This window comes from Peromyscus leucopus, chromosome 1, assembly GCF_004664715.2.
Source record: "Peromyscus leucopus breed LL Stock chromosome 1, UCI_PerLeu_2.1, whole genome shotgun sequence".
NCBI classification, from domain to species: domain Eukaryota; kingdom Metazoa; phylum Chordata; class Mammalia; order Rodentia; family Cricetidae; genus Peromyscus; species Peromyscus leucopus.
Window position 1 is genome coordinate 106,658,609 of NC_051063.1, and position 24,523 is coordinate 106,683,131.

Consider the following 24,523-nt stretch of genomic DNA (forward strand, 5'->3'; position numbering starts at 1 on the left):
AGAAGCTGGGTTTCAGTTCCAAATCTGCTACCACTCTCTATGGATTGGCGGAGAAACGTTAATTAATCCCTTCAGCCTCAGTCTCCTCATCTGTAAAATGGGGTCAGAGGGCCTCCTCTTGAGAGGTGCTGAGGGAGAAGGTGGGGAAGGTCGTGGCTGGCACCTGGCAGGCTCTCCCCAAGGCTGTTGTTCTGTCACTGGCGATTCCCACCCTTGTGGTTGAAACCTGACAACACAGCTCTCCATATCCGTCTCAACACCCAGAGACTACACCACTCCTCACAAGAGTGACTCAAATACAGCCTTCATCACCCAAGACATTTCTGCTCCACCAGGTGAGGCCCACACATCAAGGCCACAGAGTCCAGTGCTCTAGCTCTCTGGTTCTACCACCCTATACCTCAGTCCCGCACCCCACCCTAGACAAGCGTCTCTGGCAAAGCCAAGAGTTCATCAAGTCTGAGAAGAAGAGAGGCTGGGCTCCTCGCTCAGGGTCCGAGCCTCAGATCAACGTGGGACTTCTGTCATCCCTGTACATTCTGTACAGGTTGGGCCGTAGCAGGGTAACCTCCCAGAAGGCCTGGGACCCTCCTTTCATGGAGCCTCTTCCTCTACAGTCCCCTACTCCCCACCATAGGTTGGCCACTTCGTTGGGGATAGCGAGAGATCACTGTCCCTTTATGGTTTGGGGTAGGTGTTTATTTGTTTGTTTGTTTGTTTGTTTGTTTGTTTGTGACAAGGTCTCTCCCAGGCTGGCCTCAAACTTATTACATAGCCCAAGATGATCTTAAATTTCTGATCCTCATGCATCCCAAGTCTACAGGCATGTGCCCCCATACCTGGTGATACGATGCTGAGGTTCAAACCCAGGGCCTTGTTCATGGGAAGCTAGCACTCTACTGAGTGCTACATCCTGAGCTACATCCCTAGCCTTGATTGTCGTGGTTTTGAAACGGGGCAGTCCATGGCTTGTCTGAAACTCACAGTGCAGCTCAGACTACTCAAACTCGCTGTCCTCTTGCCGCTGCTTCCAGAATGCCGAAGTTACAGGTCTGTGCTACCACACACTGGCTATTAATGACCAGCATTACAAACAGGTAAACTGAGGCTCACAGGGTGAAGGGGGGCACCAATACAGGCCAGTAAAAAGCAGACATGACAGTAGGCTTGATTTCCACTCAGCCTGTCTGTCCAGAGGGTCCCAGCCTCAGGCCTCAGACTCCAAGGGCCTCAGACCGCAGGCACTGGGAGGCTGTGAGCTTACAAAGAAGTGTGTGCAGATGGAAGTGATCTGGAGCATGCACACACGCGCAGCTGTGTTTTAAAAGCATGCCGACTGCATTGTGATGAATGAAATGTAAATCCATTTCAAAGCATCGCAGATTTCTGAATAGCGTCTGTCATCGGGTGTTTCTGCAGTCAGCAGATAGTAAAAGCTGAAGACAGTGTGGAGGCTCCAGCATTCTGTGTAGGGGGTGGGGGGGAAGTTGGGTGGGGGGTGCATGTGCATGGATGGCACACATGTAGAGGCCAGAGATCGATGTTGAGTGTCTCCCTTAATCGACCTCCATCAGCTAAACTGTCTGGCCAGCAATCTCCAGGGCTCTTCCTGTCTCTCCCTCCCTAGGGCTGTGCCGCTGCACCCAGCTTTTTATGTGGGTGCTGGGGATCCAAACTCGGGTCCTCATGATTGCATGAGAGCACTTTACTGGCTGAGCCGTCCTCCCAGACCCGGGTTTCAGAATCTTCGAGGATAAACAATGCAAGCAAGAACAATGGCCCTGGGCTGGTCCCCGGGTCCCCTTGCTGTGCCAGGGTGCCAGGGCTACTGTTCACATCCACCGCATCTCCATTCTCAACAGTGCTGGCTTCTGTGTTGAAGGCTGCTCACCTGGTCCCTAAGAATGCCGTGCTGGATGAGGAGACCGCCAGCCAAACCCCACTCCTCTCCTTGAGAGGTCCCTGCCCTTCTTTGAGCATCACCTAAATCTTCTCTTTGAAAAAGGCTCATCGGTCACCTCCCAGGGCATCAGATGGAGCACGACAAAGTGTGGGTGCCTTGGAACTCTCAAAGGGCCCTGTGCACACAGGTACCCTCCAACATGTTGGGTACAGGAGAGAATGTAAGACTCCCGTTAGCCCATCCCCAAACCACCCAGGCAGATTTTACTGAGCAACTACCCTATTTCAGGTCCTTGATCCAGAGTGCAAAGCTGCACACAGAGTGACTTTGTGAGGCAGGCCCCCTGGTGCCCATTTTACAGATAAGGAAACAGAGGCTTAGCCCGAAAAGGGATTTACTCAAAATTGTGGGGCAAATGGTTGTGGAAGCAGCTTTAGGCCTAGTTCCCAAAGCTCAGCTCTGGATCCTGCACTTTCCAAGGCTGGAGAAAGCACATCCCAGGAAGCAGCAGGCTTGGACTGAGCCCTATCCGAAGGTCCATGATCCCTGTGCCCAAAGGTTGATGTTCTACCTGGAGGGCCTTACCTGGAAACACGGAAGCCCATCTGGGTGGTCTTTCTTTTCCCCAGCAGGCAGATGTGAGGCAGGAGACCAAATAGTCCCTGGAGTCTGTTCTCTCACCCCTCCCTGACCCCTTAAACCCAGGCCTGAAATGGACAGGACTTTGGTGGAGGAAGAGGAAAGCCAGGCCTCTATGAATTCAAAGACCATCCATCAAGAGCTCAGCTGTGCCTCTGCCGCACCTTTCTGACTGAGGCCCCCTGAAAATCTATAGGACAGATCTCTGGGGCTGGACAGACATGGTGGGGTGGGGGTGCGGTGGGGGTGGGGCGCCACTGCAGGAGCAGTCTGAGGTCCAGGGAGCCCTGACAGAGGGGGACATGTACCTTCTGCTGAGAGTCCCCAGGAACAGTAGGGTGGGCCTCGGGTGAGTACCTCCTGCAGGATGATGCCCAGGCTGAAGACATCACCTTTGAAGCTGGCCTTCCCAGAGCCCCGCAGCAGCTCAGGGGCCGTCCACAGAAGCTCTGAAATCACAGGAAAGGGTCTCCTGGTGCCTTCTCTGCCCCTGAGAGGACCTAGGTTAAGGGCCTCAGGTTCTTCCAGATCAGAAAACCCACCAATTCCAGGTCCCAACATAGACACTGTGGGGCACTGGAGACCTCCCCATCCCCTTACTCCACACACCCATATATCACACCCTACTGGGGGCCCCTGCTGCCAAGCCGACCTTCTGGGGCTAGCTGCGGCCTGGAAGAACAGTGAGATTCCAGGAACTCTTTATAACCATGGTCAGTGATCTTGAGCACAAAACGACTGTCCACCACACAGTTCCTGGACTTGAGGCGCCCGTGGGGGAAATGCCGATGGTGCAGATACCGCATACCCTGGGAGGGGACATATGGGGTCATTGAGGAGTGAGAAGGACCATGGAATGTCCACAGGACCCAGAGGCCTTCTGGCCTCAACTCACTTTTTGCATTGTCAGATTTCAGATCTTGGAGTTACAGACAGTTGTTAGCTGCCTTGTGGATACTAGAATTGCTCTGGAAGAGCAATCAGTGCTCTTAACTGCCGAGCCATCTCTCCAGCCCAGCGTTATCAGATTTGAAAGCTGTGGGGAATCTGAGCCTGTCCCATGTCCCACCCCTCCCCTTAACTCTTAGCTCCTGGGGTGGCTCTCACTCTTATCAGATCAGACAGCAGGGAGGCCTTGAAGGTCCAGTCTAGCCTCAGGGCCTCATTCCGCAGCAGGTCCTCCAGGCTGCCCCGGGAACAGTGCTCCAACACCATCGCACTGAACTCAGGGCCTACCAAAAGGCCCAGGAAGGTAGTAACGTTCTCATGCCGCATCTCCCGCATCTGCAGAGGCAAAAGGCACCTTAGGGGCCCCTGGGACCCTTCATCAAGGCCCTGGGATAGACAGATGAGTAATGGGGTGTGTGGACGGTGTGAACTGATAGGTGGATGGATGGGCAGATGGACAAGGGGATAAGTGGGTAGGTAGATAGATGGGTCAATAGGTGATCGGATAACTGAATGGATGGACTGATGGGTAGGTGAATATAGACGTTCAGGGACTGGATGAGGGAATAGGTGGATGGATGGGCAGGTAGACACACTGATGGATAAATGGATAGATGGGTAGAAGAGTGAGTGAATGAATGAACAATGAGTGGCAGCATCGTGGACGGACGCATGGAGGAGCTGTAGGTACCTCCACAGAGTCAGGTCTGGATCTGTTTCTCAGCCTGACTGATGCCATTGATCTGAACACTATCTATCCTCTCCCTCCCCCACAGTCCACAGGATGCAGGAGGATGGAGAGCGGAAGGGCTCTTGCTTGCAGTGAAGGAAAGCAACCTCCCCAAGAAGGGCCCAGCCTGGGCAGATCAAACCCTTGTCTGGCTAGGCCTTCTTCACAAAGATGGCTCAGAACTCAACTTCCTGGGGAGGGATGCCTGCATGTTCTCCCTCCCTGAGTCTGGAGAGACCAGTAGACAGCCTTTAGAGTATAAGGAAGAAGTCAGATCCCCCGGGCTCAAAGGCATGCCACTTACTAGGTTATTCTATATATATCCTGTCCTCCTCACAACTCTCCTGGGCTGGGTAGTATTGGCTCTGCCTTACAGGGAAGCCAGGTATTCCATGGAGGCAGGACACCAGGAGGTCTTCCTGGGCTCTGCCCCCCCTCCCATGTGCCTCTTTGATGGTGATATTCTTGGGGGAAGGTGCTTGTGTAGTCCATGATGGTGACTGAAGCTCCCTCAGGAAACAGAACCCCTTCTCCTAAGCCCAGAATCTGCCCTGTGTATGAGTAAACAACAGATGCAGAGATGGATACAGGGAGGCAGACCTAGACTGAGGACCCTTGGTGGTACCCAGAGTCCATTGCTGGGGGAGGAAGAGCTGTGCCACACAGTTACGGAGAGGCTTGTGTTGGGGATGTTGACATGGCTTGAGGGATGCTGGTGTGTGTGTGATGGTGACCACGCTGATGGCTAACTGATGACATGCTGTCACTAGGCAATGATAACAGTGAAAGCATTGACTCTCTGAGGCCAGAAGCATGCCCAGGGAGTAGGGACCAATCCAGACCAGTGAGGGTGTCCTGACCATGTGCCTCCCTGGTCCCCTGAACCCCTCCGTCTACGGTCCTACCTTCCTCAGGAAGCTGAGGCTGCTTGGCCGCAGCTCAGGAGCCACGCCTGCTTCAAACTTCTTCAGCCACACCCAGTCTCCCTGTTGAAGGAAAACAAGAGTTGGAGTCAGCTGGTGGCGGCGCACACCTTTAATCCCAGCACTGGGGAGGCAGAGGCAGGCAGAGTTCTGTGAGTTCAAGGCCAGCCTGGTCTACAGTGTGTGTGTGAGGATTGCCAGGGCTACACAGAGAAGCCCTGACTAAAACAAACAAACAAACAAACAAAACCCCACAAAAACCAAAAAACTTTTCTGAAGAGAAACAGAGGAGGAGAGTGGATTGGTGAGGGGAGGGGAAGGGGGGAGACTGGGAGGAGAAGAGCAGGAGAAACCGTGGTCCGGATGTGAAAAAAAGTATAAATAAATAAATAAATGAACAAACAAACAAATATAACATGAACACTCAAAAACAACAGCAACGAAAAGGAACAAACGTTGCCGGCCTTAGCTCTCTAGCTGGGTGATCACAGGACAATCCCACCGCCCCTTGGGCTTAGTGTCTCCCCGCCACGTGCACCCTCTTCTGTGCTCCGAGCTGGGCATAGCCCGGTCGATGGGAGCAGTAAGCAGACTCTTTTCTGAGACTCGGGGAGGCTCAGGGCCAGGCTCTGGCTGGTGGACCGGACTCCCACTCCTCACTTTACCTCCCTGGAGCCCTGTGACCTGGGAAGGGAACTTCTAGGCCAAGCCTCGGCTTCCAGCTCTGCAAAGCCAGGCTGCCAACAGATGAAGACTGAAGAGGTCCAGCCAGGAAGCAGGTTCCGGCTGGAGGCCAGCTTTACCATGAAAGGGTTCAGGTACCTGGGATCCCCAAGCTGTGACTGGGGGTTCCAGAAGAGACGTGAGGGACGTGCAGGAGAGGACGAGACCCAGCCCTCAGTGTGGTCCCAGCCCTCTGCTCTGGTCCCTGGCGGGTTGCCTCGGTACAGCCTCACCTGCAGCCTGTGGGCTATTGTGTTTTGTGCGTCATTAAAGCCTTCTTTTGGTAGGAAAAGGAAAAGGTGGGGTGGCCCGGGCGAAAAGGTGGAAAATAAGCAACAAGAGCCTTGTGCTGCTTCCTATGGAAACAATTAGCCAAGCTCAGTTGCCATGGCAGCCATAGGCAAAGAACCACACATCAGTAAGTAGTTGAACTTGAGAGTAACAGCATCTGAAAAATGGCTGTGTTCTCAGCAGCCATAATCTTGCTTGTCTGACCTTTGACTCCGTAGACTTCCTGTTGGCTGGAGGCCCAGCTTCCACCTGAAGGTGCCAGTGGCTGGTACTGCCTTCACCCTGGGATTTAGGGACTAGAGAGCTCACTGCTTAAGCAGGTGGGGGATCCGGGCCAAAGCCAAAGCTAAGTAGCTGAGGCTGTGATTCCCAAGGTCAGCCCAGGAACCATGCCAGTGGGAGCTAGGTGTGCTGGTTCCCCTTTCTGGGGCTGCCGTCCATGTGCTAGGGGAACCAGGAAAGTCCCAACAGATGGGGACCCCAGAAGCCAAAGACTGTGTCTTTGGTAGACTTCTTCCAAACTGGTCACAGCCTTCCAGGCCTGGTGTGGGGTGATGACAGCCCTCACCTGGTAAAGGGCGACATTGGTATGCTCCAGGAGGGCTGGTAGGCTCCTTGCTGACCCCTGGATCACCGACCCTGGGCTCCCACCTTCCACCACGATTCTTGACTCAGTTCCACCGTCCACATGCAGCCTCTGGGACAGGTGCCGGGGTGGTCAAGAGGCCAGACCCAGCCTGCCCTCTGCCTACCTGCCCACCCTACCCGGGTCTGCCCACCCACCCGCCGGCTGGGGGTCCGCTGGAGAAAGGTGAGATCCTGCGCTGTCAGCAGGATCCGGTGGGGGCCCCGCACCAGCTGCAGCTGCTGGAGGCCTAACCTGGAAGTGGGAGACAGTGGGGCCTCAGTCAGGCGATTGACCTGCCTCTGACTCAGCACCCACCGCCCAGTCCTTCCCACATCTCCTTCAGTGCCCGTTTCAGGGCTGGCAGGCACCAAGCACTGTCTACACAGAGCCTGTTGGCCTTGGGCTCAGGTCTGCAACTTCCCAGGACCTGATTGGCCTACTGGTGCCTAGACCAGTTTCCTTGAGGCCTTGCTAGAGGTGAGAATGGACGGCTGCCCTCTTCCAGATATGGCTGAGGCTCCGGAGCATCTGAATTCAGGCTCACGAGGGGAGATGTCTGCAAAGGTGAGGGATCCTTGGGATGGACCTGACTAGACCCTCACTGTACAAACAGGAGCCTGACGCTCAGAGGCAGAGTCTCATCCAGCACCATAGGCTTCTTCCTCAAGCCTCACACAGACCTCTCAGGAGACAGCCAGGGCTCCTGGCTCTTCTTGGGTGAAGCTAAGGAAGGGAAAGGAGGCAGGAGGCCCTGAAAGTGAGGATGGGAAAAGCCCCGTAGTTTGCCAATGGAGGCCCCCGTAAGACAGGGACACAGAAAGCCTGAGCAGGCCCACCAGCCTCACCTGATGAGATAAGCAAGGATTCCACCCACCAGTGCCAGGACACAGGCCAGTGTCAGAGTCAGGAGGCCCCCCGGGGACTGCACACCTGTGCAGGGCAAGACAGGCGTCATTAAAGCAGTGACCGTCCCCTCACAGCCCTGGCTACTGCCTTCTCAAATCCCTGTGAGGTCCCTAGCCACCCCTGCTTGTCCCAGGCTGAAGCCCCCGGAGGGCCTGGCCTGGCTTTGTCTTCAAGACTGTCAGTGGAGGACAGGGTCTTTGTTCTGTTCTCTCCTTCTCCTGAGAGTGAGCAGTAGTGGAACAGGAGGCCAGATGCACTATTTGTAGAAGAAAAGAGGGGCAGATGAGCAGGTGAGGGCTTCAGCCCCTCCCTCCCCAGGAGGCTTCTTGGTATTCACATTCAGTGTAGAAGGTGGATGATCCTGCCTGGCCGGGTAGGCTGCTATGAGCATGTACTCAGGGGAAGAGCTGATGTGTAAGGATCATGGAGGCAAGGGGTGTGGCTCAGTGCTCGAGTGCTTGCTTATGATTAGAAACACACAGGTTACAGGGCAGATGTGGTCAAGCAAGTTGAGGTGGCACTGGGGTCAGGAACACAAGCATTCCTGTCAAGGGAGGCCTGTTGGGGTGGTGTGTGTCTGGGAAGTGCAGGAGTTGCTGTGTCTGGAGATTAGGGCTGGAAGAACAGGGTTGGCCGAGCCTCAGACAAAAGGAGGCAGAGAAAGTTTGAGGCAGGACAGGGACCTATACAAGCCTGGTCAGCTTGTCACTGCTGCCATAGTGATTATGTGTGCATTAGGGAATGTACTTGTATATATATGCAACTGTACACATGTGTGTGCACTTCTCTGTGTTCATAGTCATATGCGTCACAAAGGATGAGGGCCAGAATGGATGAATGACAGAAATCAGAACTGTGTGGGCCTCTCGTCCCACACTTCCCAGTGGACATAAGGAAAATGAATCCTGTACTTGGAGTCAGCAGATTTGCGTTCAGCATGAGCTCAGCCACTGACTTCTTGTGTGACTCTGGCAAGTCACCAAGGCTTTCTGAACTTCAGTTCTTTAATGGTGTCTGGGGGGGGGGTGGCTTACTCACAAGGCTGTGGGACACTTAGGAGATCTAGGGGGCATCTCTAGTCCTGATCATCCAGGGGAGGCCTTTCTGGTCTCCTAGTGCTTCTCAGATACTGGTCAGGCCTCCCATGAAAGGTCATAGCTCCTCTTTATATTTGCTCTTGTCCCCTTTGTAGGACTATCCACATAAAGAGTTTTAGTGAAGAATGGGTAAATAAACAAATGGAAAGATAAGATAGGTCGACTGATGGATGGATGTGTGGGTGGGTAGATGGGGGATAGGTGGGTTAGTGGTAGATGGATGGAAGAATAGGTAGGCCAGTGAGAAGATGGATGGATGGAATAGATGGATTGCTATGTGGATGGATGGATGGATGGATGGATGGATGGATGGATGGATGGATGGATGGATGGATGGATGATTTGGTATGTGGATGGATGGAAGGAAGGATGGGTGGACAGATGGGTAACTAGACAGATGAGAGCTTAGTGGGTGGACAGTAAATTACCTCTTATGCAGAGTGTGTTGGGGTTGAACCAGCAGCTGGCGTCATGGGCTGGAGGGTTCCCTCCAGGAAAGTGTATAGCCTTTCCCAGGGGCTGCACCTGCCACGTGCCTGTATCCAGAATGTGTGTGGGAGCCAACTGGCTTCCCTCGCCATCTGTGTCCAGGATGACATATTGGGCTAGCCTTCTGCCTCTCCATCCATCCGGATCCTCTGGCTAAAGCCAGCCACATCAAGAGCTCTTGTGTGGTCCCCTAAGCGAGCTCCCGAGAGCCCTGCTCCATGGTTCTCAGAGCGGTTCAGGGCATGGGCCAGCAGGACGACAGCATCGTAGATAGTTCCAAAGAGTGGGGACACCTGTGGAAGAGAAGGCCCTCCATCCTGTCACCCTAGACATCAAAAGCAGCGGCCTGCAGGACTGTTTAGACTGTTGTCCTCTTCCCCAACAGTCCACTCTTGGGGCACACATTACCCCAGCCCCACTGAGCGGCCTCACCGCCTCCATGATTGCCGCCATTACTGTTCTGCCTCTAACTCAGATGTATCGTAGGCATCTCAAACCTTCCAAAAGCAAAAGTCTGGGTTCTAGCAGGTTTTACCTCATTGCTCTTTGTTCTGGTCCTCATCTGAATGCTTCCCGATCCCTCAGAGCTCCACGCAGGAGTCACCTCCTCACGGAGGCCTTCTTAGATCCATCCTGTCTCCATTGTCCACTCCTCTATTCCAACCTGGCTCCATCCCTTGATCCTTGTCTGCTCCTTGGCAGAACCATCACTGTCTGAATCTGTTTGTCTCCTTTCTTGGTTACTGTTTGTGTTCCTCAGCAGGATGAAGCCTGCCTTTTTTATCACCAGGTCCCTGACACTGACTGGTGGCCCACGAGAGACTCAATTCCCATCTCTAAAAGATGAATGGCCGTCACCTGCACCTGCATCCCTGTCACCACCTCAAGCCACTGCTCTTTTTCTTCGTTACGAAGCAGGCATTGGAGTTCAGCTGAGTCCCTCAAGCCAAACCCATGCCAGCAGCCACATCCCGCCACTAGCACTTTTCAGATTCACAGTGGCGACCTCGAAAAATCCTCTCCCAACACCTTTTTCCTTTAATCTCCACAGCTCACTAGAGAGGTTTGAGTCAGGAGAAGTGGAGTGTCACCAGAGAAAGAGCAGATGGAAATTAGAATTATGGGGACTGAGTACACTGTCACTGGAAGTCACAACATAGCAGAAGGGAAGAATGGAGAGACAGAGATAGATTAGATAGATGGATAGATAGATAGATAGATAGATAGATAGATAGATAGATAGATAGATAGATAGATAGATAGATAGATAGATGGCACAAACCAATACCTATGGGCTAGGGAGACAGACACAGGTCATGTGGCCACAGTGAGGGGGCTGGCTAGCCTAGTGGGCCCCTAGCCCAGGCTAGGAAGGCCTGTGACTGGTGAAGTGCTGCACATATACTGGCTCACGGCCCCACCTTCCAGGCTGAAGAGAACCTGAAGCACCCACCTGCTCTGGCTCCAGGTGGGAAGTAGCCCCTCCGCTCATCTTGGTAGCAGTGAAGGCGTGGTTCTCAGGACCAGAGTCCAGGCTGACAGTGAGTACTGCATCGTAGGCCTCCTGAAAGGGTCCATGGTCATCCAGGGCCGGGTAGGAGCGGTTGCGGTAGGGCAGAGCAAAGAGCAGCGTGTCGTAGGGCAGGAAGACCAGTCTCCCATCTGTCAGGCCCTCCTTCCAAGCGCAGTGCAGCAGAGTGCTCTGCTCCAGGCCCCCCAGTAGCGCCGAGTGCATGCATAGCACCACAACTAGGGGTGAACATGCCAGGGTCACCTTGGCACTTCAGCCCTTGCCAGAAACCCAAATCCTAAGGCCCTCAGAGCTCCTAAAATCTGTGGTCACACTGCTAACCCCAACCCCTAAGCATCCTGGGTACGAGTGAGATTTGACCTCAGTCTGACCCCATAGCCATTATGGCTGGGGCCACCAATTATAGGTTAAAAAAAAAAAATCCTCTTGATGGCATATACCCTTGTATTAAGATGACCCTTCCGACCCTCCACCCCAGCATGCCACACAGCACCTGCTTCTCATCCACCCCACCCCTCAGGCCCTGATAATTAATGGCTGATATGTATCAACAGCTTTCTATGGCTGTCCCCATGTGCCCTTCCATTTAGTCACTCACTACTGCATGTGGTGATATACACGCATGTGTAATGTGTAACGCCAGCACTCGGGACACCGAGACAGCAAGGCAGGAGGATTGTGAGTTTAAGGCCAGCTTGGCCTTACATGGTACATCCTGTCTCACAAAGAACAAGTTGTAGTAGCGTGAAGATATATGTTTATCATTATTGAATTTCCAGGAGAAGAAATTTGGGAACAGAGAGGTTTATGAGTTTCTCTAGAACATATAAGAAACTTAGTACTAGAGCTGAGACTGGAGCCCAGGACTCATTACCAGTTTATAAGACTGAAAGAGGTGTGTGTGTGTGTGTGTGTGTGTGTGTGTGTGTGTGTGTGTGTGTGTGTTAAAATAGAGTCTTGTGATATAGTCCACACTAGTCATGAACTTACAATGTACTCCAGGTTGCTTGAGTCTGTGTGGGATTATAGGTGTATGTCATCATGCTTATTTTTTTTTAATTAAGATGATTTCCAGGGCCTGGAGAGATGGCTCAGAGGTTAAGAGCACTGACTGCTCTTCCAAAGAACCCGGGTTTAGTTCCCAGCAACCACATGGCAGCTCACAGCTGTCTGTAACTCCACTTCCAGAGGATCTGGCACACTCAATTCAGACATACATGAAAGCAGAAACACCAATGCATATAAAATAAAAATAAGTAAATTATTTTAAAAAGATTATTTCCATATTAGAAAACAAATCCTTAAATGTGCATGCTTTGGTAGTTTGGGTACATTTGAGAATTGTAGGGAAAATAATCACTGTTACTTTATCTGGGGAATATTCATCACCCCCACTGTCAATCCCGCCCTTCCTCCTAGTCCATCGCCATCTCAATGGATTGCTTTTTCTGGGTATTTCCTCTAAGGGGATTCATCTGACATGGGATCCTTAATGTCTGACTTCTTTTACTTAAAGCACTCCAGGTCCATCTTGGTCATGGAGTGTGTCAGTACTGCATAACTTACATGGTGTATAATATTCCACTGTCTGATTGACCACATTTTGCTTCATTCATAATCAGCCTGTGACCTTAACTGTGGCCTTCAGTGGCACTTAAAGGTCTAAGCACTGAGAGACAATTGGGTCAGGAGGGCTCTGTCTTCATCTACACTAGTCCATGCATGGGTTTATAATTGGTGGCATTGTTGAGGGTTGATGGGAAGTGGGACCATGCCTCTGGAGGTTATCCTCACTCCTTCTGACTCTGGTTCCTGGAGCTATGATGTGAGCAACCCCTAGCCCCTACTACATGCTCTCACCCCCATGATACCCTGGCTCACCTCAGGCCCAGAGCAAGGAGACCCAGCTGACCTTGAACTGGAGCTGTGACTGAAAATCCTCCCTCCTTCTGAGCTGTTTCTCTCAGGTACTTATTTCACAGTGAGGAAATGCTGACTACAGCCCTCAGTAACAAGGGGTCCATTGGCTCCCCAGGCACAAGACAGAGGCGACCCTACCCAGGGTAAAAGTCCACACAGACCTCCTCTGCTCCTTTGCTCTCTTCCTACTTCAGGTTCCTGACAGACTTGCAGCCATGGCAGAGAAGGCCACCACTGGCTGGGAGGAAGCCAGGTTCCTACTGCCATCCTTTCCCCTAGAAAACCCAGGAATATGGAGCGGCCACAGAAGAACGGAGACTCCCTGTGGGTCCTGAGGCCCCTCATCACACAGAGGTCTGCGCCTGGGTGGAGTGCTTTCCTTGGCTGAGACCCTGAGGGGCTGTGTTGTTTGGGTTGGTGGCCATGAGTTGTCTGAAACCTAAACAGTTGGAGGAGCCCCTGAAGAAAGACCCAGTGGGATAGGCAGCCAGAGAGCGGTGGCCATATCCCACATGCTTTGCCACTGTTCTATCGGGGGCTGTCCCCCAGACATGCCTTTTCTCTTGGGGGGAGTTGGAAGCACTATTTTGTACCTGGCCACAAGAGAGCTAAAACCCACACAACTAGGGGGAAAGCCAGTGCAGGGCACCTCTCTTGACGGGCTATGTCCATCTCCGCTTCCCTCCCCTATGAACGGCCTCGTGCCATTGAAAGAACTATTGAAAAGCACACAACATTGGAAAGAAAGAACATTGAAAGCATAGACACATTTGGGGGGCTTACCAGGGGGCACACAACTAATAGGGCCAGCATGGAATTCCTACAGTGCCTCTCATCATTCTGCCTTCTGCATATGAATCTCAGCATCATGGCTGGAACTCAGTTCCCTGCACAGGGGCTGAGGCATGGTGTCATGGGCTCCTTAGCTTCTCCCACACTGCTCCAGCCATGAGGAGTCAAACTGTCCCTCATCTCCCTTGGCCATGAGGTGTGTTCCCTGCACTTCCTGCGCTAGCTGGCACTTCTGTCTAGGGTGCTCCTACCTTCATGTCTATTCTGCAGTTGACTTCCCATTCATTGTTCGGTCCCACCCTAATGTCACATTCCCTGGGAAACACTCTTCACATCCAAACAGGTAATCTCCTTTGGATTCTGTTCAGGCTCTAGCCTCTGAGTCCTAGCCTGTTGCTTCCATATCCCCAGAGCTCAGCCAGAGGGTACATTTCACAAAACTGAGTATTCAAATGTTGAGTCAAGCATCTCCAGCAAGGAGAGGTGGAACCTTTGGTCTCACTCATAAAGACTAACCGTGACAGTTTTGAGATTTCTGAGAGTGAAGATACATCTTAGTTCTTGGGTTATTAGTAACAATTCATGTATCTGCTGTCAGAATCAGCTATGTTGAAATAATATGGGGACCAGAGCCAGTGCTCTGAGCACATGGGCTGAAGGTCCAAATACTGAAACACAGAGGGAACGGCACCTCAGTTCTGCTACAACCCAGGCTCACTTAAACATTGCCGATGCTTCCACTGAAATAATAGGTGTAGAAAAAAATCCAACCAACAACCTAATATCTGATGCATAAGTTCCAACATTGAAATACAAGAAACATGAAAAACCAAGGCAAAGTGACTGTTTGAAAATCAGTAATTACACAGGAAAGGCCCACAAAGAGAACAGAGTAGATGAAATTCTAAATGAAGAGTTCAAAAGCATGATTGTAAGAATGTTCAAAAGAATCAAAGAGGCTACAAAGAAATTACTGGATGAGCTAAAAGAGGACACAAGCAAATAGCAAATGGAATAAGTCAGCGCATGATATGAAAGGGGATCAATACAAAGAAATACTGGAGAAAGGATAGCGCGTAAGGTGGCTTAGTAGGTAAAGATGCTTGCCACCCAATAATGCAGATCCGACAGCCTGTGTTCAGTCCCCAGAACACACATGTGTACCATGACATGGACATCCACCATCCACATAGTCACATCATACACATCATCATCATCACTATTAATTTAAAAAGAAATACTGAAAAGGTCAAGTTCAACTATTGGAACTGAATAGTTCAGTAACTCAAATAAAAACTTAGTGGAACTCCTCAGAACAGAATGAATCAAGTTAAGACAGAGAGTATCAGGTCTTGAAGTCCAAGTACATGAATTCAAATATTCAGACAGTGGTGAAAATAATAAAAAAGTGTGAACAGGATACGTGATATCAATTCAGTGATACCAAAGGACCAGATCTGAGAGTCATGGACATAAAGAAGGAGACTTCCAAGTTAAATGAATGGAAAATACATTTAATAAGAACAACAGAAAATTTCCCAAATCTAGTGGGCTATCCAGATACATTTAGCCAGACAGACAAGACATCCCCATATCCTATTACAGTTAAAACACTGAGTATACAGAGCAAAGAGTGTATGTTGAGAGCTGAAATAGAGAAGCACCAAGTCACATCTAGAACAGGTCTATGGTAATAACAGCAGATTTATCAACAGAGAATCTAAAAGCTAAGAGGTTATGGACAGTAGTTTAATCCCTGAAAGAAAATTAACTGAGAACACAGATGACTATACCCAGCAAAGCTATCATATTATCCTTCTATGTAAAACAAAAGTAAAGACATTTATGACCACTTAGCTAGCATGACACACAAATGAGAAAGATAAACACATCCATGAGAACACAAGAAAGAATAAACTACACTAGACAGATACATAAACAGTTTAGGATTGTGAAAGCACCAAATATTACAAAAATAACAAAGTAACAGAATTGAATGCCTACATTTCAGTAAAAATCCTGAATGTTAACAGTTTCAATTCCTCAATTGAAAGACATAGAGTAACCGATTAGATTTAAAAACAACAACAACAACAAAAGAACAAAAACGGGACCCACCTATGTGTTGTCTAGAAAAAACACCCCTCACTGACAAAGACAGCCTTTTGGTGAAAGGATAATAAAAGATATTCCAAGTCAATAGAACTGGAAAGCATGCAAGTTTAGCAATTCTAACACCTAGCTAAATAGACTTCAAATTATAAAAAGTCATAAAAGATAAAGAAAGTCAGTATATTTGGTTAAAGGGTGATCCATTAGATGGATACTGCAAATATGAACAGATAGGCACCGAACATTGGTGCGCCCAGTTTCATGAAACAAACCATACTGGATGTAAAGGCGCTGGTTGATCTTAACACAGTAACAGTGGATGACTAATTTGCTGCATTTTGGGACACAAAGCAACTCTTAACAAATTTAAAAAAAACTGAAATAAACCTATACTATCTGATAACAATGTAATAAAACTATAAATCAATAGCAAAAGAAACTGCACAAAAATGGAGATTGGACAACACAGTGCTGAACAGTGAATGGATCATCAAAGAACTTGGAGGGTGAATTTTTAAATTTCTAGAATCAAGTGAAAATGAAAATACAACAGATCAGAGCCTGTGGGATATAATGAAAGTAGCTCTAAGAGCTACATATATACACACATACCTGTGCACACATGCACACACGCTGTTCTATTTTATTTCATTCTCAATTCTATCCTTGTTATTCTCCCCTACTTATTTATTTATTTGTTTGTTTGCTTGTTTTATAATGCTAGTCATGATTAGATCTTTGCTATACTCCTGGAACTTTCATTTCAAAGGCAACTGCCAAGAATGCCCTGGGCATTTGAACCAGAGCTTATGATCCTGTGGATCTGACTGACTACTGTGTAGCAAGTTCCTTGCTCTCTCTGGGCTGCCAAAGGAAACCTTCATCAAGGATAACTTACAGGTCGTTATTCAGATACTTGACAAGTGCTCAGCCCAGTTGATATTGACAGGGCTTCCTTGTGGCCATGTGAAGTTCAAGCTGCCTACAGCAGGGAGGGACCCAGACATACTTACTTTTCAGATCATGCACACTGTGGATCTGCTTGCAAACCTCCATGGCCTCCTTTTCTCCGGGTCCCAAAGAGGTCACCAGTCCAATGGACAGCCCATGGGCCCTGAAAGCTGTGGCCAGCTGCTGAGCTGTGGCTACCCAGATGTCCTGGTGAGAGGACACGATGGCCACTCGAGCCCAGCCAAAGTGCCTCATGACAGACAGTAGCACATGGGCAGCAGAAGGCAACGTGGGCACCAACTCACCTCCTCCCTCTGGAGCCTCACAGGCCCAGGAGAAGAGGGACTTGCCCCAGCCTTGGGCCAGCAGGGCTGCTGCTGGGCAGTATCCAGGATTGACAGGGCCCACAAAAGCAGCCACTGTGTTCCTGTGGGCCACGAATGTGGCCAGGGCATGAGGGGTATCACAGCCTGTGGGGAGGACCTTGAAATCCAGCTGTGAGCCCAGCAGCAGTGAGGTATCCTGGTTGACTCCATCTACAGCTAACTGAGTAGCCATGCTGGGGAGTGCCTGGGCAAAGATGGGGTCACAGTCCCAGGGACCCAGCACCCCAAGGGTGAAGGTCTCTCTTGCCCATGCTGGCAAAGAAAGGGAGTCAGACCACAGAAGAACACCCCAAAATACCACAGAGAGAGCTGATATGGAAGAGGCTGTCCTCAGATGACTGACGTTGAGGCCCCATGGGCTCTGGCAGGGCAGGCAGGTCTTCCTGGGTGGTGCTGTCCAGTCCTGGCATTCAAGGTGCAGGGCTTGCTGCAGTCCTGGGGAGGAGTGTGGATAAGCCTTCCTGTCTAGCCTTTCTGCCGTTTCTCATATTGGTATATAAGATACTTGGAGCCATGATCTGAAGGACTCCCTAGGACTGGCCCAGAGCTGTGATGTCCAAGCTGAGTCCCAGGCTGGAGCTCAAACAGGACATTGCCTACAGAAATAGCATTGAGACCCAACTCCTTGCCTCCCCCTGCAGACTAGCCTCCGAGGCTGTCTGAGCCTTGTCTTCCTCCCCTGAAAATACGAACTGCAAAACTGCTCAGAAGTCTTACTGTGGTGACAAAATGGCACCATGGACAGCATTCAGCATCATGCCAGTGCTCAGGGACTCCGTGTCCTACCTCTCCTACCCTGGGATGGCTGTTTCTTCTTTCATTCATCTTTAGGAGGATCAAGCTCTCCCTGCCCTGCCACTGTTCTCTACAAGCCTAGCTCCACCCAAAGGTCCTGGCTGCTGGGTCCAAGGCCCCGGGAGCAAAGCACCTGGGCCAAGTGCTGTAGTTCACGTGCTGGATGTGTCCAAGAGAGCTGGGGCTACAGTGTTCACACCACACATGTGTGTTCCATTCCCGGCATCTTTCACAGACCTGCCTGGACCAAATGGCTTCTCTACCCTACTGCATAGAGGAAGAAACTGGAGGAACTAGCATGGAGTTAGTAGAAAGATGGGGTGTAACCCAAGTCCATTCAGCTCCTCTTCCACCTCAAACATGGCTTTCTCAAACAGAATGCTTGGACTTCCCTCCAAGTACACTTGTCTTATCCTAGAAAGCATCAGTAAAATTCCTCTACATAAAGCTCTGTTGGCCAAACTCAGTGTCTCAAGAATTCTGTAGCCAGTGGCCTGCAGGAACTCACAGAGAGCTGCAGAGCCTAATAGGTCAGCTTCAGAATAAGGCAAGGGCTGGCTTTCACCCGAGCTCTGTGTCTGATTCACATTCCTTGCCATTCCCCTCTATCTGCTGTTAGAGGCTCTGGGTACCACCCCGAAAACCTTCTTGGCTTCTGCTGAAACCTGCCATAGCCTCTCCTCCATCCGCAGGGCCCAGCTATCTTCCTGTTCACACCATTTATGTAGTCACATTGAGAACCCCAGAAAGGAGTAAGATCTGTTCTGGCCCCCAGGAAACAGCCACGTCAGTAGGGAGGCAGATCTCAGCCAAGGGAAGAGTTAGCTATGAGTTTGGACCATAGACAGAGGATGAGTGGGGATGAGCAGGGGACAGTAAGGGCTTTCTAGAGCAGACAGAGCTCACTTTAACCCTACACTTGGAGACATAGCTCAAGAGAAGGGAAGGTTTTCTTTGAATGACATCAAAAAGGGTCTGGATAGGGCAGCTCTTTAGAAATCATGTTTGATGCTGAGAGCGAAGAGCCTTGGAACCATGTAGAAGACTCACTTACTAGCTCCTAACCTTGGGCTAGACACTTTGAGCCTCAGTTTCCCAGCCTGCAAAATGAAGGTGCAAAGCGTTACCTGGTGGACTGTGGAAACTAGACTGTGTCGTGTGTATGGTGGGGATGAGCGCTCTGTACTTGCTAATGGAGCCACCTCTCCTCTTCCTCATTACCACCCCACCATCTTCAGATCTTTGCAGGGAGGCAGAAGATGCAAAGAGAGCTGAGCTGGAAGGAGGTAGGAGGCTGAGTCTCAGGCCTCAGCCACTCCATCTGTGGAGTTTCCAGGGTGTAGAGCCAACACTTTGCCCTGCCCATTGAAGCCTACAACAACTCTGCTTCTCCAGCTCAGGGCTGGAGGATGAAAGCTGTTCTCCTGTTTGCCTTGAGCCCTGTGGACCCAGCTGCCTCCTGTTGTGATGCTCAAAGTGACCTCTTGGCATCCAGCTGAGGTCCACTCACCCTTGGGGCTATGGGATGAGCTCTGGCCATATAATGTCTTTGCCTGCCTTTAGATGAGAACCAAAACATGTGCCTTCATTGGTCAAAGTGGCAGTCACTTCCCTCACAGTCTGTTTCCCAAATCGTCCCTGACTCAGAGTTTGCTGGAACCTCTTAGCTCTCATTTTTAGAGGAGGAAATTTATTCTAGATAGATAGTGACTTGTCCAAGGTCTCACAAAAGGTCTCACCAAATCAGACCCAGAACTTAGCCTCCAACTTTCCAGTCAAAGAATCAATACCAACCAAATCCTCACGCTCGAATTTGCTCTCAATCTCTCTCTCTCTCTCTCTCTCTCTCTCTCTCTCTCTCTCTCTCTCTCTCTGCCTCTCCCTCTCCCTCTCCCTCTCCCTCTCTCTCCCCTTCTCCCTATCCCTATCCCTCTCCATCTATCTAACCTATCTAGCTATTCATCTATCATCTATCTATCTACCTCATATGGAGCGTCAGAGCCTTAAGGATGTAGATACCTAACTCGACCCCTCTATGTCTAGATAAGGACACTGAAGCTCAGAGAGGAGGCTGCACATTGGTCCTGAAAAACACTGGTAGGACCCCTGACCTGAGATCCTCCTGGTCAGACTCAGTGCCTCCAGAATCCTGCAGTCAACGGCCTGAAAAGACACACAGGGCTCACGACATTAGCAGCACAGTTGTAGGACATGGCAGGGCAGCCTTTCACTACAGCTCTGGCCCTGATTTGCAGCACACAGTCCAGACCTTCCTGTGCCCTGGTTTCCTCAACTGTGCAAAGGCAGCTCAGTGTGCATCTTAAGTCTCTAAACGTCCATCAGCGATGATGTCCCATGCGCTAGTAGAACACGTAGAGACGGGGATCTCCGTCTCTGAACTTAGCCGTGTTCTCCTTCAAATATTCCCCCCATGGGTGTAAGCTCCCTTGGTCCCTCTGCAGTGGCCACAATAGTTGCAAGGGCTACCTGAAGTGGGGATGGGATTTGCATTTTTTAGAACTGGAGATGGCCTTAGAGTTAGCCACTGCTTGGTTTATGAGGCCGAGCACACAGAGTTAAAAAGGCTCCCATCAGAGCCCTGGAACTCAGAGATGGAGAAGCCTTTGTCTACACGAAGACACCAAACCAGAAAGCGTGACAGCAGCCTACAGGACATGGACGGAGAATTCCTATCAGCCCAGGGTCACCACCACCACCCCGCCCCCGCCCCCGGCCTTCTCTTCAGGGCATGCTCCCAGCATACTCACCTGCCATGGTGGGCCTGTAGAGTGGACACCACATCACTGTCAGTTCTGAGTTTTTCACACCAGGTCCTCAGACCTGGGGCCTCCGGTTTTCAGTGTGGTGCCCTGGCCGCCGCTCCTGTTATCTGACGGTTTCCTGAGACTCCTGCCTGGGCAGTGCCTCAGATATGGCTCATTCCCTCTCTGTCCCCCTTAGGAGCCCAGAGAAACCATTTGGAAAATTGAATCTGTTCAGACCCCAGGGCTCTGGGGAGCCACCTCAGAAAGGAAGGGAGAGTTGAGGATAGGAGGGAGGGAGAGAAGGCAAGAGAGCTCTTCAGCACTGTGGACAGCTCCGGTCACGCTCGGGCACCCAGGAGGCAGGGAGTCTGGACAAGTCCCAGAAGCCAGCATCACCAAGCATCCACAAGTGCACAATTCATTCTACTCACAGAGGCACTGTTATTACTTTCATTTTAAGTCCGGCCCAGAGAGTTTGGTCATTTGATAGGCTGCAGAACCATGGCAGCATGGCCGACTGGTTGCAGCTTCAGGCTCCTGCTTATCGCACCATGCTGGTTGGTCATGAATGAGACGGCTTTTCTACCCTCCTTTTGGTGTGGATAAGACCTCAGTCCAGTGGGCTTACCCACCGCCCTCCTCCACCCGCTCCCGCTTACCTGGGCAGCCAGCTTTTCTTGAGGGCCCTGTGTCTGCTGAGGGCTGGCATCATGCCCCACCTCACCCCTTAGGCAACCTTGTCAAGTGGAAAGATGTTTGTTTTCTTTGTCACCTTACCCATTCAACTGGAACTTAGGAAGCACTCAGTTCTCGGTTCTGCCATGGAGTGAGTCAAAGTCACTCCCCCACCCCCAATTAAACCCCCAGTTCCTGCCGTTTTCCCCAAACTCATCTGTCTCCTAGGTATCGCCCTAAATAACTAAGCCCCCATCATCATATGGAAAGAACAAAGGTTTCCACTCTTCACAGACTTTTTCTATCAGGGATGGGGAGGGGCACAAGAGTCAACAGATAATGAAGTAGGCAGATGTCATTTTGCCACTGAAAAGTGACAGATGTTGTAGAATGAGTCAAAGAACATCAACTGCCATATACACGACTCAGCCCCGAAGTTTTCTGTTACGATGCAGTCTTTAGCATGATTTTAACAGTCAAGAAAGAGAAGATATGTGGTAAGCTCATTTGGGCTGTGTTTTTTTATGTAGCCCCAATCGTACTCTGGGAGGGCTTCAGAGCCCCTGTTGGTGTGGCAGACATGGGCCCCTTGGCTCTCCTTCCCATTCTCTGACCCCTCAGCAGGCTGGCGAAGCTCAGAGGGAGGAGCGAGGGTGGGAAGCTGGGACTGCACATTCACTGCATGGCCTAACCCAGAAACTCCCGGCATCCTTTGTCACTGCCTCTGGCTAGTTTCAGTCAAGAGGAGAAGCTCACAGACAACCGGAGGACAGAGAGGGAGACACTGGGAAATCCCACCCCCATTCTCCAGATGTGTTTTCAACTCATTACACTCTTCTTTCTATTTCTGTGTGTATTTGAAAGTTTTCATAATTTAAAGTTATAATATCAACAAATAATGTAGGGATATGAATTTTACCAAACATTCCTCAGCACCAACAGTTTAGTTTTTTTTCTTACACAGCACTTAAAAAAATCCTGAATTGTATTTTTTCTTTTCTTTTTCCTCTCTCTCTCTCTCCCCCCCCCCCCCCCGCCAGGCTGGCCTTGAACTCAGAGATCCACCTGCCTCTGCCTCTCTAGTGCTGGGATTAAAGGCGTGCACTACAGTCACCCAGCCCTGAATTACATTTTTCTATGTCACATCATGTATTTCCACAGTCAGTATTATCCCACAGGTTCCATAGGCCCTAAGTCTGAACACAGGTTAAGCAGAGACTTCTACTTAGTGTCTGACTGGCTGAAATCAAGGAGCCAGGCCTGGGTCTCATCTGGAGACACAATCAGGGAAAGATCTGTTTCTTGGCTCCCTTGGTCATGAACTGTGGGGTCTACTTGCTTCTTCAAAGCCAGCAACATAGAGAGTCGGCCAGCCAGCCAACCTAACAGAGTGTAATTGATCTAATAATACCATCTCTGCCATGTTCTTTGTTTGGAAGCCAGTGACAAGTGCCCCTCACCCACAGGGAGTGGGGATCACGTGAGGCTGGCGTCATGATGCACTGTCACAGTCTGTTCACTGCTTGCTTGTGAGAGTGGAAGAAACGGGCAGCTCCAAGACCTTCAAAGATACGCCATTTTCTTCAGGGAGCAGGATCAGGAACCGAAGAGGGGCTGGGTCTCACTTCATCACCACCCGCAGTTCTGCTGGGGGACCACATAGCTGCCTCCCCACTGCCCTGATTCCCTCTTTCTCCTTCCTACTCTATGCTCCAGGTGGGATGTGTCCTTTACCTGAGCCCATCTATTAGGAGTGGAGTCCGTTCTCACTGCAGGACTGACAGTGACCTACAACAGTTCTGCCCTTAAATGGCTGCTTGGAATGAAGATGACTTGTGGTCCAACAGGGTGACTTTCAGGCAGACACTAGAAACCACTGACCATCAGTGGGGATGGGACAGTTTTTAACAGAAGGAACAATTAGATATTGTCATGGGTCTGTGGAAACTTCCAGGTGGATGAAACAAAGCTTCCCTCCTGAAGGATCTGAGTCTAGTCCTTACAAGGTGGCCATTATTCAGGATTGTAGGGCAAGGCAATTCTTGGCGCTAACATACTGTATTCTTACATAGCCCTTCTCGCCCCCTATGGGGCACTAACAAAATTCCCCTATAAAAATTGGGATCTGTCACGCAAGCTTATGTAGTAGCTCCCTTCTTGGATTGACCCTGGGTCCTGAGGAGTCCATATGGCCAGGGATAGGTCTAACCTACTTCATCAGAAGAACCTCTGCACCCTCTAGAGCAGTGGTTCTCAACCTGTGGGTCACAACCCCCTTGAAGTCAAACTACCTTTTCATAGGGGTAACCTAAGACCATTGAAAGACACAGATATTTACATTAGTCATAACAGTAGCAAAATTACAATTATGAAGTAGCAATGGAAATGATTTTACGGTTGGGGGTCGCCACAATTCGAGAACTGTATTAAAGGGTTGTAGCATCAGGAAGGTGGGGAACCACTGCTAAAGATCAAGGTGCTCCAGAATCCTAAGTTCAAGATAATAGAAATGGACAACAAATGAACAGTGACCCTCCAGCAGAGCATCTGTGCAAGAGAATGAGAGACCCCCCACCGCCCTCATCTCCACTCCTTGACTCCTGCCCCATTGCTCTGATTATGGGATGGCACATTTGGCCACTAGATCACACCCAATCTTGTACAATACTGTCCCCAACTGACCCTGTCACCGTCCCCAGCACTCTCTTTCTCTATCCCATCAGATGCTGGGTGACGGATGAGGTGAAGCCCCCAGCGAGCCCCCTGCTTCTGTGCCCTGCGGTAAAATGCCTCCTCCAGTCAGGGGTGTCGTTGGACACTGGTAAAAGATGGGGTGGCCTGTGTGACTGTGATCCTGACTTCAGCAAAAGCACTGGAGGTGAGGGAAACAGACACATGGCCAGTTCGGCTCCTAACTCTTGTATGGAAAGCGATCATCTGAAGGAGAGATCTGATAGAATCAGTCTCCAGGTAGCTGGCCGATACCCTCCCAAGAGGAGCAAGAACTGTTGCTCAGCAGCGACCTCTGCTGCCGGCCGCTTAGACACACAGCAGTGGCATCGCCATAATAGAAGTCCATGCTGTCGTGGGTAGGCTACATTCTGGCTGTCAAAGCTACTTCCACTTATTGACGGAACCCTAGCGTGTGGGAGAAGCAGCTGACTGACAGCCAAGGACATCTTGTACCCCTAAGTGCTAAGGACATGCACATACACATCCAGACATGCGCACACACAACAATAATAAATTATATTAAATTTAGTGCATGCTCTGGTGCCTCAGGCCTGTTTCTTCAGTAGTTCATCAGGTGCCTTCCCAC

At 50.5% G+C, this 24,523-nt stretch overlaps 1 protein-coding gene across 1 annotated transcript in view; it reads right to left on the minus strand.

The window, feature by feature from the left end:
• Positions 1-24,283, minus strand: part of LOC114698642 (guanylate cyclase D-like) — a 41,628-nt gene extending 17,345 nt beyond the window's left edge. The window contains 12 exon segments of the mRNA XM_028877419.2: positions 2,851-2,991; positions 3,195-3,351; positions 3,650-3,826; positions 5,126-5,206; positions 6,726-6,854; positions 6,941-7,037; positions 7,631-7,715; positions 9,217-9,408; positions 9,411-9,570; positions 10,731-11,026; positions 16,646-17,404; positions 24,190-24,283. Coding sequence (XP_028733252.1) covers positions 2,851-2,991; positions 3,195-3,351; positions 3,650-3,826; positions 5,126-5,206; positions 6,726-6,854; positions 6,941-7,037; positions 7,631-7,715; positions 9,217-9,408; positions 9,411-9,570; positions 10,731-11,026; positions 16,646-17,404; positions 24,190-24,283 — 2,368 coding nt within the window.
• Positions 24,284-24,523: the final 240 nt, after the last annotated feature.